This window comes from Vanellus vanellus, assembly GCF_965231255.1.
Source record: "Vanellus vanellus genome assembly, chromosome: 3".
In the NCBI taxonomy this organism is placed as follows: Eukaryota; Metazoa; Chordata; class Aves; order Charadriiformes; family Charadriidae; genus Vanellus; species Vanellus vanellus.
In genome coordinates, this window is record NC_138907.1 from 99,603,226 (window position 1) to 99,615,750 (window position 12,525).

Here is a 12,525-nt window from a genome sequence, read left to right on the forward strand (position 1 = left end):
GGTAGTCACTACAAAACACCAATTTACCACAAGTCCCAGTGGTACAAACACCCTTCTCCCCTCTCCCCCCTCTTCACCCCCCAAAACTCAAAACGACCGAACCATGAAGTGTACAAGAAACGTGGCATTCTGTAACTCAACCTGCTATATTCATTTAGCCTACAGTTTCACACCTATGAAATCAAACACACACAGTATGTGAGAAAGTTTTATCATTTTAGAATCAAAATATCCCTTAAAATATTTACATTTTACAGTAAAAAGGATAGCAAAACACAAAGTAATGTACAAGCTTAGGTATTCAAGTTTTTGAAGCATGGAAAATGGTGGGAGAAATGAATTTACTACTACAAATCATATTTTCAAGAATTTAGGTTAAAAATGCTTTCTTATTAAAACAAGTGCAGTTTAAAGCAATAACGTTCGAGCAGCTCAGCCTTCCAATTTCTGGTCACAAACTGCTTCAGATGCTTAGGAAATACTTGAAAAACTAATGAAATACACTTGAATTATTTTATTGTAGTACTGAATAATTTAAAAAAAAAAAAAAAGAAACTCTTCACACCACGGAACAATATTATATTTTGTTGTAATGTGTGTGGATTCTGAGACTTTGCTACAGTCTTTAAAAACAGTGCAATTTAAAAAGAAGGTTATTGTATGAAATTCACCTTTAAAATTATCAGAGCATCTTAAAACAGAAGAGAGCACAAATTACCAAAGGGAGCAACTATATTGCAGACTTGACTAAAGCCAACTTCATCAGCTAAGAAAATTTCTAAGCCTTTATTGCATATTAATAAAAGAAATCTTTAAAATTTTGAATATACAGCAATGTAAAATTCTTAAAAATATTAAACTCCTACTTCTAGCGATAGTTGGTATAATGAAAAAAAAGATGAGTATTGGTACATTGAGTGGTACCAAAACACAGACTTGTTTCTGCAAAACACCAACACTGAATAAAAAAAGATGGCACAATCCTAGCAGGCTTTTTTTTTTTTTATACAAAGTTTTACGACATTACTCTAACAGTTTATTTAAATAGGATTTTAAAAGACTGCCTGCATCTTTTTACCTTTTGCTTTTAGTTCTGTCACTGTGGTCCCTATGTCTCTCTCTGTTCTTTTCACTTTCTCGTTCTCTATGCTTCTCTTTGCTTTTCTCCCTCTCCTTATCTTTTTCGTGAGCCTGTTCTTCACTTTTAGGCTTCTCCGTCTTTTTTTCTGGATTTCTAGTCTCTCTGGGGCTTTTTCCATCAGCAGCCCTATCACTGTGTGGAGATCGCAATCTTTCTTTGTCTCTCTGTCCTTCCTCTCTACTCTTCCTCTCTCTCTCTTTTTCCTGGTTTCTGTCTCTGCGTCTATTTCTTTCAGAATCTTGCTCCCAGTATTTTTCATTGTTCCACTCTTTTTCATGTCTGTCTTTCTTTTGGTGATGGGATTCACTGTAAAATCTTTGTCTATGTTGATCATTTTTTCCTCTACTGAACCCTCTCTCCAAATGCTGTTCTTGCCTGCCCCAAGGATCACTGTGGCGTCTTTCTGGTCTCCTACTGTCTTTACTCTGAAAAAAATTTTCTGGCCCCAAAAATCTTGATTGTTTGTGAGCCACTGGCAGCCCTTGTGCAATGGGTCCAGCATAGTGTGGTGGCTGACCTGATAAATGAGCTACTGGTGGCCATGGCATCATTGGATTTTGAGGAAAGCCAAAGCCAGGAGGAGGAAGAAGCGGAGGAGGTAAATGAGGAGGAAATCCAAACATAGGGTTGTTTTGTGGAGGGAAGTTATGAGGCACAGGAGCCTGAAACTGAAATCCAGGTGGATTTGATTTAGGATGCTGAAAATTCTGCTGTGGAGGTCTAACAGACGAGAAGCTGCCACTTGTAATAGGGCTTGGGACTTTGGAAATAAATTCAGAACGAGAAGAGTTTTCTGTTTCAAAATGAGATGAAGTTGCTGCTGGTCCTCTTCTGAATGAGTTCACTGTTTCAATGCTTTGCATCAGTGCATCTTCCTGTGAGTGCCTGTTATCTTCCACTTGTGATGCACCTGCGTTATCTGCTTTTGCTGCAGTTGAACTGTACTGCGTCTCATTGGTTTGTGCATCACTTTGATACAGGTTTAAGCCCGCTTCTCCAGAAGACTGTTTATTCTCTGGTTCCATTTGATCATTTCCTGAAGCACTCTGTCGGTCTTCATTTCTGCTAACGTCTCCTTCCTTGTTTTCTGAAGCAGTAGTCTGCTGGCTTCGTCCAGCTGCCTGTCGTGGGTCTCTCTTAAGATTAATAAATGGTGGTGATTTAGAGGTATTAGTAGTGGTACCTTCAGCAGAGCCTACATTAACGTTGTTCTCATTGGGTTTTTTCCCTGCATTTGATGAGGACGAAGAAAAGCTGGAATTTGTGGTCCTTCTAATTTCCTGTGCAACGCTCTCCTTGTCGGGTAACTGCCGCTTTGGGTCATTTTCTTTACTTTCTTCAGTTTCTTTATTCTGTGACTGAGCAGATAAATTTGCTAAAAATGCTTCTGTGGAGACATCTGGAGGTTTTCCCTTAAGACTCAACCCTATCAAAGATCCAGCACTTCTTGCAGAACTTGAGGTCCCTAGAGCTGCGGCATCCACAGTTACAGTAGCATTAGCGGATTCCTGTACATCATCCAAACCAGTCTTTGCTTCAGTAACTTCAGTAGTTACCTCAGCAACTTCCATGTTTTCTTCTTTTAAGGTTGCTTGTTCATTTAGTAATGGTATGTCTTCACTGGGACTCGCTTCTGACTTGCTGTGTTCATATACCTGCCCTGTCGTACCTAACAGGCTTTGGAGAATATCATCCACTGGCAATGGTTTATTCGCTAGCTCCAGAGTAGAAGGCTGATTTTCCCATCCAACCAGGACTCCAGGAAGAAATCTGAGAGGCTTCGGTGGTTCATGTTTGGTACTTTCCACCAATGGTTCGATAACTGCTGGAACATCTTCCGTATTAGATTGCTGAGGTTTATTTCTCTGCTTGTGTAGCACAGTTGTGAAGGAATTAAAAAAATCATTTTCCTCCTCTTCTTCTAGTGCCAACTCGTGATGGGAGACTTCAGGTTTGTTTGGCTTGCTTTTCTTCTCTGGTGGCAAGTTACTCAAAGTACTTTCAGAAGCTTCATCCACAAAACTACTAGTAACACTTGCAACAGCAGCAATCTGCCTCTTCATTTTCTGGCGAATTATCAATCCCAGTAATAAATTTGGTCGATGTATTTCAATCCCTGTACAAAATTGTAACAGCAATTTATCATCTCCATATATTTTGGTTAAGGCAAGCATTTTAACAAAAATAACCCCCACACTCTTACAGTGTATTACAGGAAGTATTCCTCTTATAACATTTGAAGTTTCCATCATTAAACATAACAAACAATACTTAAACTAATCAAAAACTGTATTTCCAACCTAATAATTATTACTTCAAACACTGCAAATTAAAACTGCTTTAGGTACTGTATCGCCCACTATAATTTCCAAATACAGAATACAGGACAATCATATAGGATATCTAGTCACATAAGAAAAAGCACAGAAATTAATTATCATGTTAGTCTAACACAGCTACAGTCTGGTGGTGGTAGCAAAACACATGAAGAAAAAAAGAAGCAAATAACACATTTGCAACCACAGAGTCTCCTAATCAATTTGTGTTAGACATACTTCTTCAAAGATTTACCAAAACTTTCCAAAATGCTTCCCCTCATTCCAGGAAGGCACTGTGTTTCAAGGTATACTAATAGCTATCTCTTCACTATGTAATTTGTTCAGTACAATTTAGGTTCTTGAAAAAAAAAAAAAAAAAAAAAGTTGTTGCTCTCTTCATTTCATCCCTGCCTATCTCAAAAGAAGAAAACATCCACAGATGTTTATAATCAAAATAAATTGATACAAAATAACTCAGGTGTAAGCAGAACAACTGAGAGCCACTTGAGGATCTCTTCTTCCTTGCCCACCTGTTTTTTTCAACTTTCCATATCTTTTTTTTCAAGGAAGTTTGGAACACTTGAGAAAAAAGGAATTAGTATATTTAAAATAATGAAAAATACTATTTCAAAGTTACAGTATCAATTTGGAACTCAGTACGACTACTGTCATACTTCACTTGCATCACTGACTTGACTTAGACTGTAACCTACAAAGCCACCTGCATTAGAGGAATAATGTAGTAAACATGACAGTTACACACCATAATTTTTTCGACAATACTTTAAAGTATCAGAATAATCTTACAATGGGAAGTTGCTCTTTTCAAGGAAGCTAATATAATACTATGGAAAACTCATTACATGTTTGAACAGAACAGCTGGCATTTTTAAATTTAGTTTTCTCTTATATTTCTGTTGTAAACTTCTTTAAGTAGTGTCATGATAATAAAGTTCCATATTCCAAGCTGTACTTACCAGGCCCATCAAAAGGCACAAGATGATGTGGGACTTTATCTGAGGAACCTAAAGGGATGAGGTACAAATCTTTCACTTGCTTCATATTATTGGCTGCTACGCCATAGCGTTTCCTACTGCTGAAATAGGCAAACAGCAACGCATAGGATATCTGATCCTCTTCAGTTACAGGGGTAAAGCGAACTACACAGATCTCCTGTTTAAAACGAGACAGAAAAAGATGGTCAGACATATTTTTCTATGAAATTCTAATTGTTTTAGCGACTGCTCTTTATTTAACAGCACAGTTCAGAGGAAGAGAAAAAGCCTCACCAAGAATGCAGACAAAACCAGAAAAGACAGAAGGAGCAGTAACAGGGCCAAAAACAATGAAGAAAAACTGAAGAAAACAAGTAAAAAACATTTAGTACATAAAAAACCCCAAGAATTACAGTGCATGACAAAAAAGCCAACATTTTATCAGCCAGCTAAATAACAAGTTTTAGGGAAGCATGCCAGCTTCCAAGTAATTATTCCCCTCCCAACCCTTAACATTACTAGAAAGCTTTATTCTGTAGTCTATTGTGTCCGAGATATCCATTAATAGTAGGGGAAGACCAGCAGTCAGATCCCAGAATTATGACCAAAGCCCAGCTCAGGAGTCGATGCTGTTTAATGGCTTAATTAACGACCTGCAAGATGGGACAGGAGACCCCCTGCAAAACTGAGGTGACATCTAATTAGGTGCAGTGGTCAACATGCTCAAGGGTGCGGGCTGCCATTCAGAGGGACCTCAGCAGGCTGAAAAAGTGGGCCAACCTTCATGAGGGTCAGCAAAGGCAAACGCGACATCTTGCACCCCGAGACGGAGTAAGCCCTCGCACCAGGACAGGCCGGGGGACTGACTCGCTGGAAAGCGGCTTGGCATAAAAGGATGCAGCGGTCCTGGTGGACAAGTCAGATGGCATGGACGCATTGCTGGTTCACAAGAAGGCCAAGTGCATGCTGGGTGTCAGAACCAGAGCAGCAAGCAGGCCAAGGGAAATGATTATACCCTTCTATCCAGCATTTGTGAGAGAGCATCTGGAGAACACTATCTAGTTTTGGGCTCCCCAGCCCAAGGACAACCTGTGCACAGTGGCACAGGTCCAAAAGAGGACCACTGAGATGGTTTTGTATACCACAACAGCACCAAAACTAAAGAGTAACACTCAAGACGTGTGAAGTAGCATCCAAACATTCACGATGAGTTACTGCCTCAAAGGAATACAAGTATTCTCAAATGGAAAATGACAGGTTAAGGTTAGATAGTAAGAAAATAAACACCATCAGCTGCCATCCATCCCATTCAACATAACCATCAGTTATCCTTAAAGAGTCATGTAATTCACAAATGTTCCAGGAAATATAAAAAAGATCTTTAGGGTGAATAGGATGTATGTTAAACAGCAAGCCTTTCATGCGTAAAATTCTTACCTTGGTCCCTGAAGCTTTGATTTTTTCTACATACTCCCAGACAGTGTGAGGAGATATCCTGCCACCTACTTGAATACTATCAGGTAAATCCTATGAGAAAGGACAACAGATATCTGAATCCAACATAAAAATTGTGGTAAATCCTTCATGCAGTCTTGATTTCATATATTCAAAACGTACTTAATTCTCACAGTTCTTAAATTATAATTTTAAAGTAACAGTAGAAGTTACAACTGTAATTAATTTACATTTAAATTTTGGTTACTTAAATCAGCATTTTCAGTGCAAAGTTAATGACCTTTACTAAATCAGTTATCATTCAATACTGTTCATCTATATGTTCCCCAAAATTATTTATTTCAGTAACATTAACTGCAAACATAACTGTGCACACTCTGGAAACACTCAAGTTATCTGTAAGATCAAATTGCTATGAAAGACCCCCCCCTAAGAAGGAATATATTAAATTTTCAGAATCTTAATCATGAGGGAAAATCATAACCTACACACGCATGTATATATAGACATAAATTTGTTCTTGGATATTATTGAATTCACTATTCACGAGTAACAAAAATAGACTTTCAGAATCATTTAGGAACACCTAAGGAAAAACAGTTTTTTGAAATAAAGCAGGAGAGTTTTGAAAAGCACGTCGTAGTCACAAAACAATCCTTCAGTATTAAAGGGTACTGCAAACCCTGCACTTAACTCAAGATTTACAGCAAAATAACGATAATCACATTGACAGAAGACCCAAGTGCTTTTCATTAGAAAGCTGATGCATCCTGTGTCACTGGTGAGAAATAACATTAAGCCTTATGAGCTCTCATACCTTAATTTTATGACACGAAGACAACTACTATAAAAAGTTGTACCCTATTCCTGCCTCTCAGACACTGAAGAAAACACTACATAAACTTTTTTTTCAGGGACTATTTAGTCTTATAACGGAAGGTTAGGACCAGAATTGCCACCAGATAGGCAAAAAAATAAACCCTGTTACGCAGGTTTCTGTTGTAGAAAATGAGAAGACTTCTTGCATTGCCAGCAGAAACCACCAGTAGACACTGACAAAAATTGGTATCGACTTGTTTAATGCTTTGAATTCACAACAGAGCTACAATTCTCTCTCCTCTAATTCAGAAAATGGATGCCACAGAGGTGGTTATTTCAGTAGCAAATTTTGCCCTATCTTTCTCTGCTACTTGGTACTACAGAAGATGCTCCATAATAAACAAAAAACAGTTCAACATAAAACCAGCTCTGTAAATACTGCTGCTTATCCTTATAAACATTTTACGGTGAGAAAAGAGCAAAACATCTTAAAAGATATCAAAGAACTTGAACCCTGATGAACCATGGGTCCACGTAGGACAAACTGAAAAACACTCACAAGTACATACCCTAACCCACATCATCCCACAAATACTTTACTCAGTACAATGATCACGCTTCACTGCCTTTCATCATTATGCTATTATTAGTCTACAAGGTAAACAAGTCACTAAAGTTAATAAATGAATTTTTCATTCTTTGCAGTAAACATAAATACCTCTGTTAAATACTCAAAAGAGCCAGAAACTGGGTAAGCCTTAATAACAAACTTTGCCACTGAAGGCATATTGATGAAACCCTTCCAGATGAAATTCAGGCGTGCCAGAAACAGACTTTCACATTCCACAGTACCAGGTGTTTCTGACCTAAAAAAACAACAAACAAAAAACCCACTTTGTTTAGAACATGATATATTATGCAAGATCATGTAAATCATAATCTTTCTTTGTAAAAGAAATTATGTGTCAGTAAGAATTTTCTTTTTCAGTTAAGGGGCTTAAGGGGCAATGAAAAGAGACAGACAACCACATTTCTCATCTTCCAGTGGAGTAGATATATGTTACATGAAGGACCACCACATAAGCAGCACATACTGTAATTTTTGAGAATGGGAAAGTTATTTAGTTCAAGAGCTACTAAATGCTACTGAAGAGGACACACAAACACACACAGGTCCTGCAGACCCAGGAAGATCTTCCCCTGCCACAGGGAGGGGGGGAGAAGACAGCGCACTGCCTGCTGGCCTATCTTCACCCTGCTTTCCCAGCTCCAACGCTGCCTGAGTCCCCCTTCCCCTCTCTTGCCCCACAAGCTGGCTCCTCATCTCTTCTCACCCACGCATCACTTCCACAGCTTCTGTGAGCGCCTCCTCCCAATTCCTGTACAAATCAGCGCTTTTCCCCCCTTCTCAGAAAAAAAGCCTCAGTTTTGTCAACAACTTAGCCGCAAAGAATAAATTTCACAGGAGTGTGTTTCTCAACCTGAGGGTTTCCTCATGGAAAAGGTTACAGCCACATTTCAACATTTCCCAACATGTTTTTATGAAAATATTCTAGGCATGCTACTAGCAGTTTTAAGCCCACCATGCAGCAGTACCAGATGTTGTGCTATTACACAGTAACCTACATTTCTTCCTGTCTACACTAGAAACGACGTCTTTGAATCTTCAGCAAGCTAGTCAAAAAACAAAGTCTACTGTCCTCGGTAAAGGATCCCACTATCCTGATAAAGGCAGAATTTCAGCACGAACTCTGGTCACCTCTAAATAACCGGCAGTCAATGTTTTTCTAGAAACCCCTCCCTCAAACCAGAAAAAAAGAGATCCTCATACATTGCAATTCCTTCTTTAGTGGGTAGCAGAGCATGGAAGAAAATGAAGACAGAGCTGACAGCAAATATGGCAAAACATCAAACAAGCTGCTCTTAACTGTTAACTGTTATTTCTAGAAAAGTGTTGCTTTGAGATTTGAAACTAGCCCGATTTATCAGTGTAAATGCTCTGTATAGGGCAATTCCCTAGCTTTACATAAATACATATACAAACACACACACATTCAAACACAGCACTGTATATACGACATTCCTTAATAGCAATATACAATATGAAATCTATACCCTGACTTTTTTAATATGAACTCACATGCCTTTTTAGACCTTGTTGCACCAGAAAATATAAGGAAGTTTACTTTTCCCAAGAGGAAAATGTGGTAATTAGAAGTTTGTAATCACAACAATGTATGTAGTATATATATATATACATGCATAATATATATATACATGCATAGCATCATTTACTCCGGCAGAGCACCCCATTCCTAAGAAGAGGTGTAGAACTGAAAGTACACAAATGGATTAATGAAATGACATTTAAAAAAAAAATCAGCTTTAGTCATAATAGCTTAACAAGATTAATAATGTTTTCCATGTAAAAATACTGTTTCTACAGTTTATATTACTTTGGGAGAGGTGTGAATGAAGATTTTGATGGGTCTTGCTTATCGTCTTCCAGTAATTCTGAAGCTAAAATACTCGACGTTGAAGAAAGGGCGTCTGCAATGCTCTCTGCTTCATTGTCTGACTGCTTCCGTGCAACTCCAACAGACACTTTCACTTTTTTTGCAGAGAGGTCATCAGTAGGTGGTGCCATTCGGCCTACAGAGAATTAAATACAGTGTTTTTTATTGAAGAAACAAAAGAGGACTTCCTCTGAAGACATGGAGGAAAAAATACTACAATACTACTACCAAAAATACTACATATTGCTATTGAAGTGGGATAGGACAAAGAAATGATACATTTTATACATATACAATGTATAAATTCATAATATTGTATAAATATATAGAAAGTATACCTAAATATTGCCACTGTAACGGGATGGGATAAAGAAATGAGGAATCAACAATATCATGTACACCCATTAAAGGGATTTCTTTCTCTGCAGTCTTTTTTTTTTTTTAAGAAAACAAATTTATGCCAATAGCCTATCATTTTAATTTTGTCTCTTTTGCAAATTATGAAGTAAAACACTGCTTCCACATGCTTGTCAACAAACCAGAGAAAAAAAACCACATTTATTTACATTCTTGAGGTATACTGCGATTTATGACTGAAAACCATTATACAAGGATGATGTATTTATTTTGACATGCTTTTCAAATTACCTATGCAGATTTTGCAGTTAAGATCAAAGAGATGATTTTTATGTTGACTTGTGGTGTCCGGAGATGCAGATTCATTTACTTCTTTGTCTTTTTCAGCTTCCTCTGACTTCTCAAACAACTTCATATTAGGTTCCTAAGAAAAGTCAAACATATTTCAGTTAGTCTTTTTTCCCCTCTATTAATATTCCTAATATTGCTATTCATATTGCTTAAACATTTTACGGTATTTTCTTCCCTTCAGATATAAAGCTCTCCCTTCAGCTGTATAGCCTAAAAGGCTATCACAAAATCTACAAATGCATTAAAAGAATGAATTGGTATTCCTAAATATCTTTTAGGTGAGATTTAGAATATTTTCTACTATTGCGAGAATTCATCATACAGTCATGGACACAATATGGAAAAACAAAAACGCCAGGCCTAGAAGTGAAAGTCAGTGAGGATAAAAGAAAAACTCTAAACAGAGCTAACATATAATTACAGATTTGAACAACAAAATCATAAGCAAACCACTTTACCACCATATTATCTATAAACTAAATACACTGTGTTGCCGTGTTTTCTTTTCTACCTGAATTTCCATGACTTCCTCTTGTTCTTTCATTGGCGTTTCACTTTCAATTTCTATTTCTCCTTTGTGAGTAATTTTTGTGATAGGTCTTCTTTCAACTTCCCTCTGCTCTTTCTCGATCATTTCAATTGTCTGTAAAAACAGGAAGTTAGGTATATTTACTTCCATACCATAAAATTTGGAAATCCACAAATGTAACAACAGAAAATAGGATTACAATTACGAAACCCTCCGGGGGGGGTGGTGGTGGTGGTGGTGTGGTGTGGGGGGGAAGTATATATTCTTATTTCGCAAGAGTCAAGTCGTTTCATAATGCAAATGCACAAGCAGCCGGTCTAACTTCACCTGCAATGCAGCAAGTACTTACAGGGCATGTACTTAAACAAGTTATAAAGCAGACAGACCTTCAACACTAAACTTAAAGACAGCTAATTCTGATTTTCCAAAAAGTAAAGAAAAAAAATGCATCAACTCTTTTCCCATAATAATAGGGACAATGTAGGACATAAACACGCATAGATTTGTATCATTTTTCAAGAGCTTGTTTTTTAGTACATAAACCGAATGCTTTACCTTAAAAAAAAAAAACATTTAAATGTATTCTTAAAGTAATGGATATGCTAATTCTGATCAGCCCTGCTGCTTGGCCCTGTTGCAAAAAATAAAATCTAAAGCAGTATTTCTAAAATTGCTTCTTAAAGCACATTTCTACTTCATAAACCAGAAACAGTCTGTGTTGGCTGTCCCCAATATTTTAAGCCTGGTTTCATAAGGAAACAAGGATTCTATGATTGCTTTATCGGTCTGCCAAATACCTACTTACTTTTGAACACACTGGGGAAACTTCAAAAAAAAAAAAATTAGCAAGTAGCAGTCTCAAAGTCTCGCTTAAACAGGAAAATTAAAAATACAGTCAAATGATACATTGCTATTTGTTTTACCTGTTGCATTCCATTTCAACTTCTAGAATTTTTGAAGTATTTCTCTGAAATATTTAGGACCCTTCAGTAATTCTTGAGCAGCTTATGCTTTTGTTTCAAAGCTGTTCCTGGCAGCAGTGGAATATGCAATATATACAATATATATTGTTCTGTATGGCCTGTTTTCAGTATTTTATTGATGTTTATAAAAATAAATGTAATGAAGATGTACTACAAAAGATGGGCTTTAGATATCTGCAGAATAAACAAATTTTTCATGCCTTCCTAGGCCCTCAAAATAATTTTGAGATACTGGAATAATTCAACAACCGTTTTTCATAGGAACTAGCAAAATGTTGTCATGATTTACAAACAGGTCTAGTCGCAATATGCAAAGAAAAGGAAAAAACCAGGAATAATTAATGTTGCAGTGCAAAACGCAGTTAACTGAGTTATCACTGAACATTTTTTCATTCTGAGCACACAGCAGTCAAGAGGATGAATTTCTCTCTATTGTGTTACACTACCTACTCATTAATTTTTTTTTTAAATCAGAAATCATCTGATATAACCCACAATTCCTAGTATCATAAAACCCAAACACAAAATGCATGTTAACACCAATTTTGTGCCTTTGCGTTCTATGAAGTGGCATGCGAATACAGAAGATTCTGCCAACCCAAACCCAGATGATGTAAACTTGAAAACTTGATACTGTAAACTGGACATTTCTAAGCAGCTGCAGTTAACTACCATCAGACTAACTGCCCAATAAACATGGTAATACCTAAGAAAAAAGGCACCTTCTGTAAATATACTACAGCTCCTTATATTCCTGCTTTTACTTCTAAATTGGCAACACAGCTATAAATATAGTGTGACTTTTTGTTTCAAGAGAAGTAATGCTCTAACCAACCTAATAAACTTCTTGCACTTTGTTGGGGTTTTGGGGTGGTTTTGTTTTTTTTTTCCTTTAGACTGCTTTTCAGACTGGCAGATCAAGTTTTCAGCTTCAGGTCTACTTCTTGGTGGGTGAATAGTCATGCTCTATCAGTATGAAAGTTATAAAAAACACCAGTTGAGTTTGCTTTGTCCAAAGAGATGCCTCTCCCTTTCTAAGAAACTGGTGTCTATAAAGCTCC

The 12,525-nt window shown here is 37.1% G+C and overlaps 1 protein-coding gene across 1 annotated transcript in view; it reads right to left on the minus strand.

Annotated features, from left to right (window-relative positions):
- Nucleotides 1–100: 100 nt before the first annotated feature.
- Nucleotides 101–12,525, minus strand: part of PHF3 (PHD finger protein 3) — a 42,661-nt gene continuing 30,236 nt past the window's right edge. Inside the window, exons 9-15 of the mRNA XM_082480187.1 lie at nt 10,464–10,595; nt 9,893–10,025; nt 9,185–9,380; nt 7,447–7,594; nt 5,892–5,981; nt 4,437–4,632; nt 101–3,257 (exon numbers count right to left, since the gene is read on the minus strand). Coding sequence (XP_082336313.1) covers nt 1,075–3,257; nt 4,437–4,632; nt 5,892–5,981; nt 7,447–7,594; nt 9,185–9,380; nt 9,893–10,025; nt 10,464–10,595 — 3,078 coding nt within the window. The 3' untranslated portion in view covers nt 101–1,074. The remainder of the gene's footprint in view (nt 3,258–4,436; nt 4,633–5,891; nt 5,982–7,446; nt 7,595–9,184; nt 9,381–9,892; nt 10,026–10,463; nt 10,596–12,525) is intronic.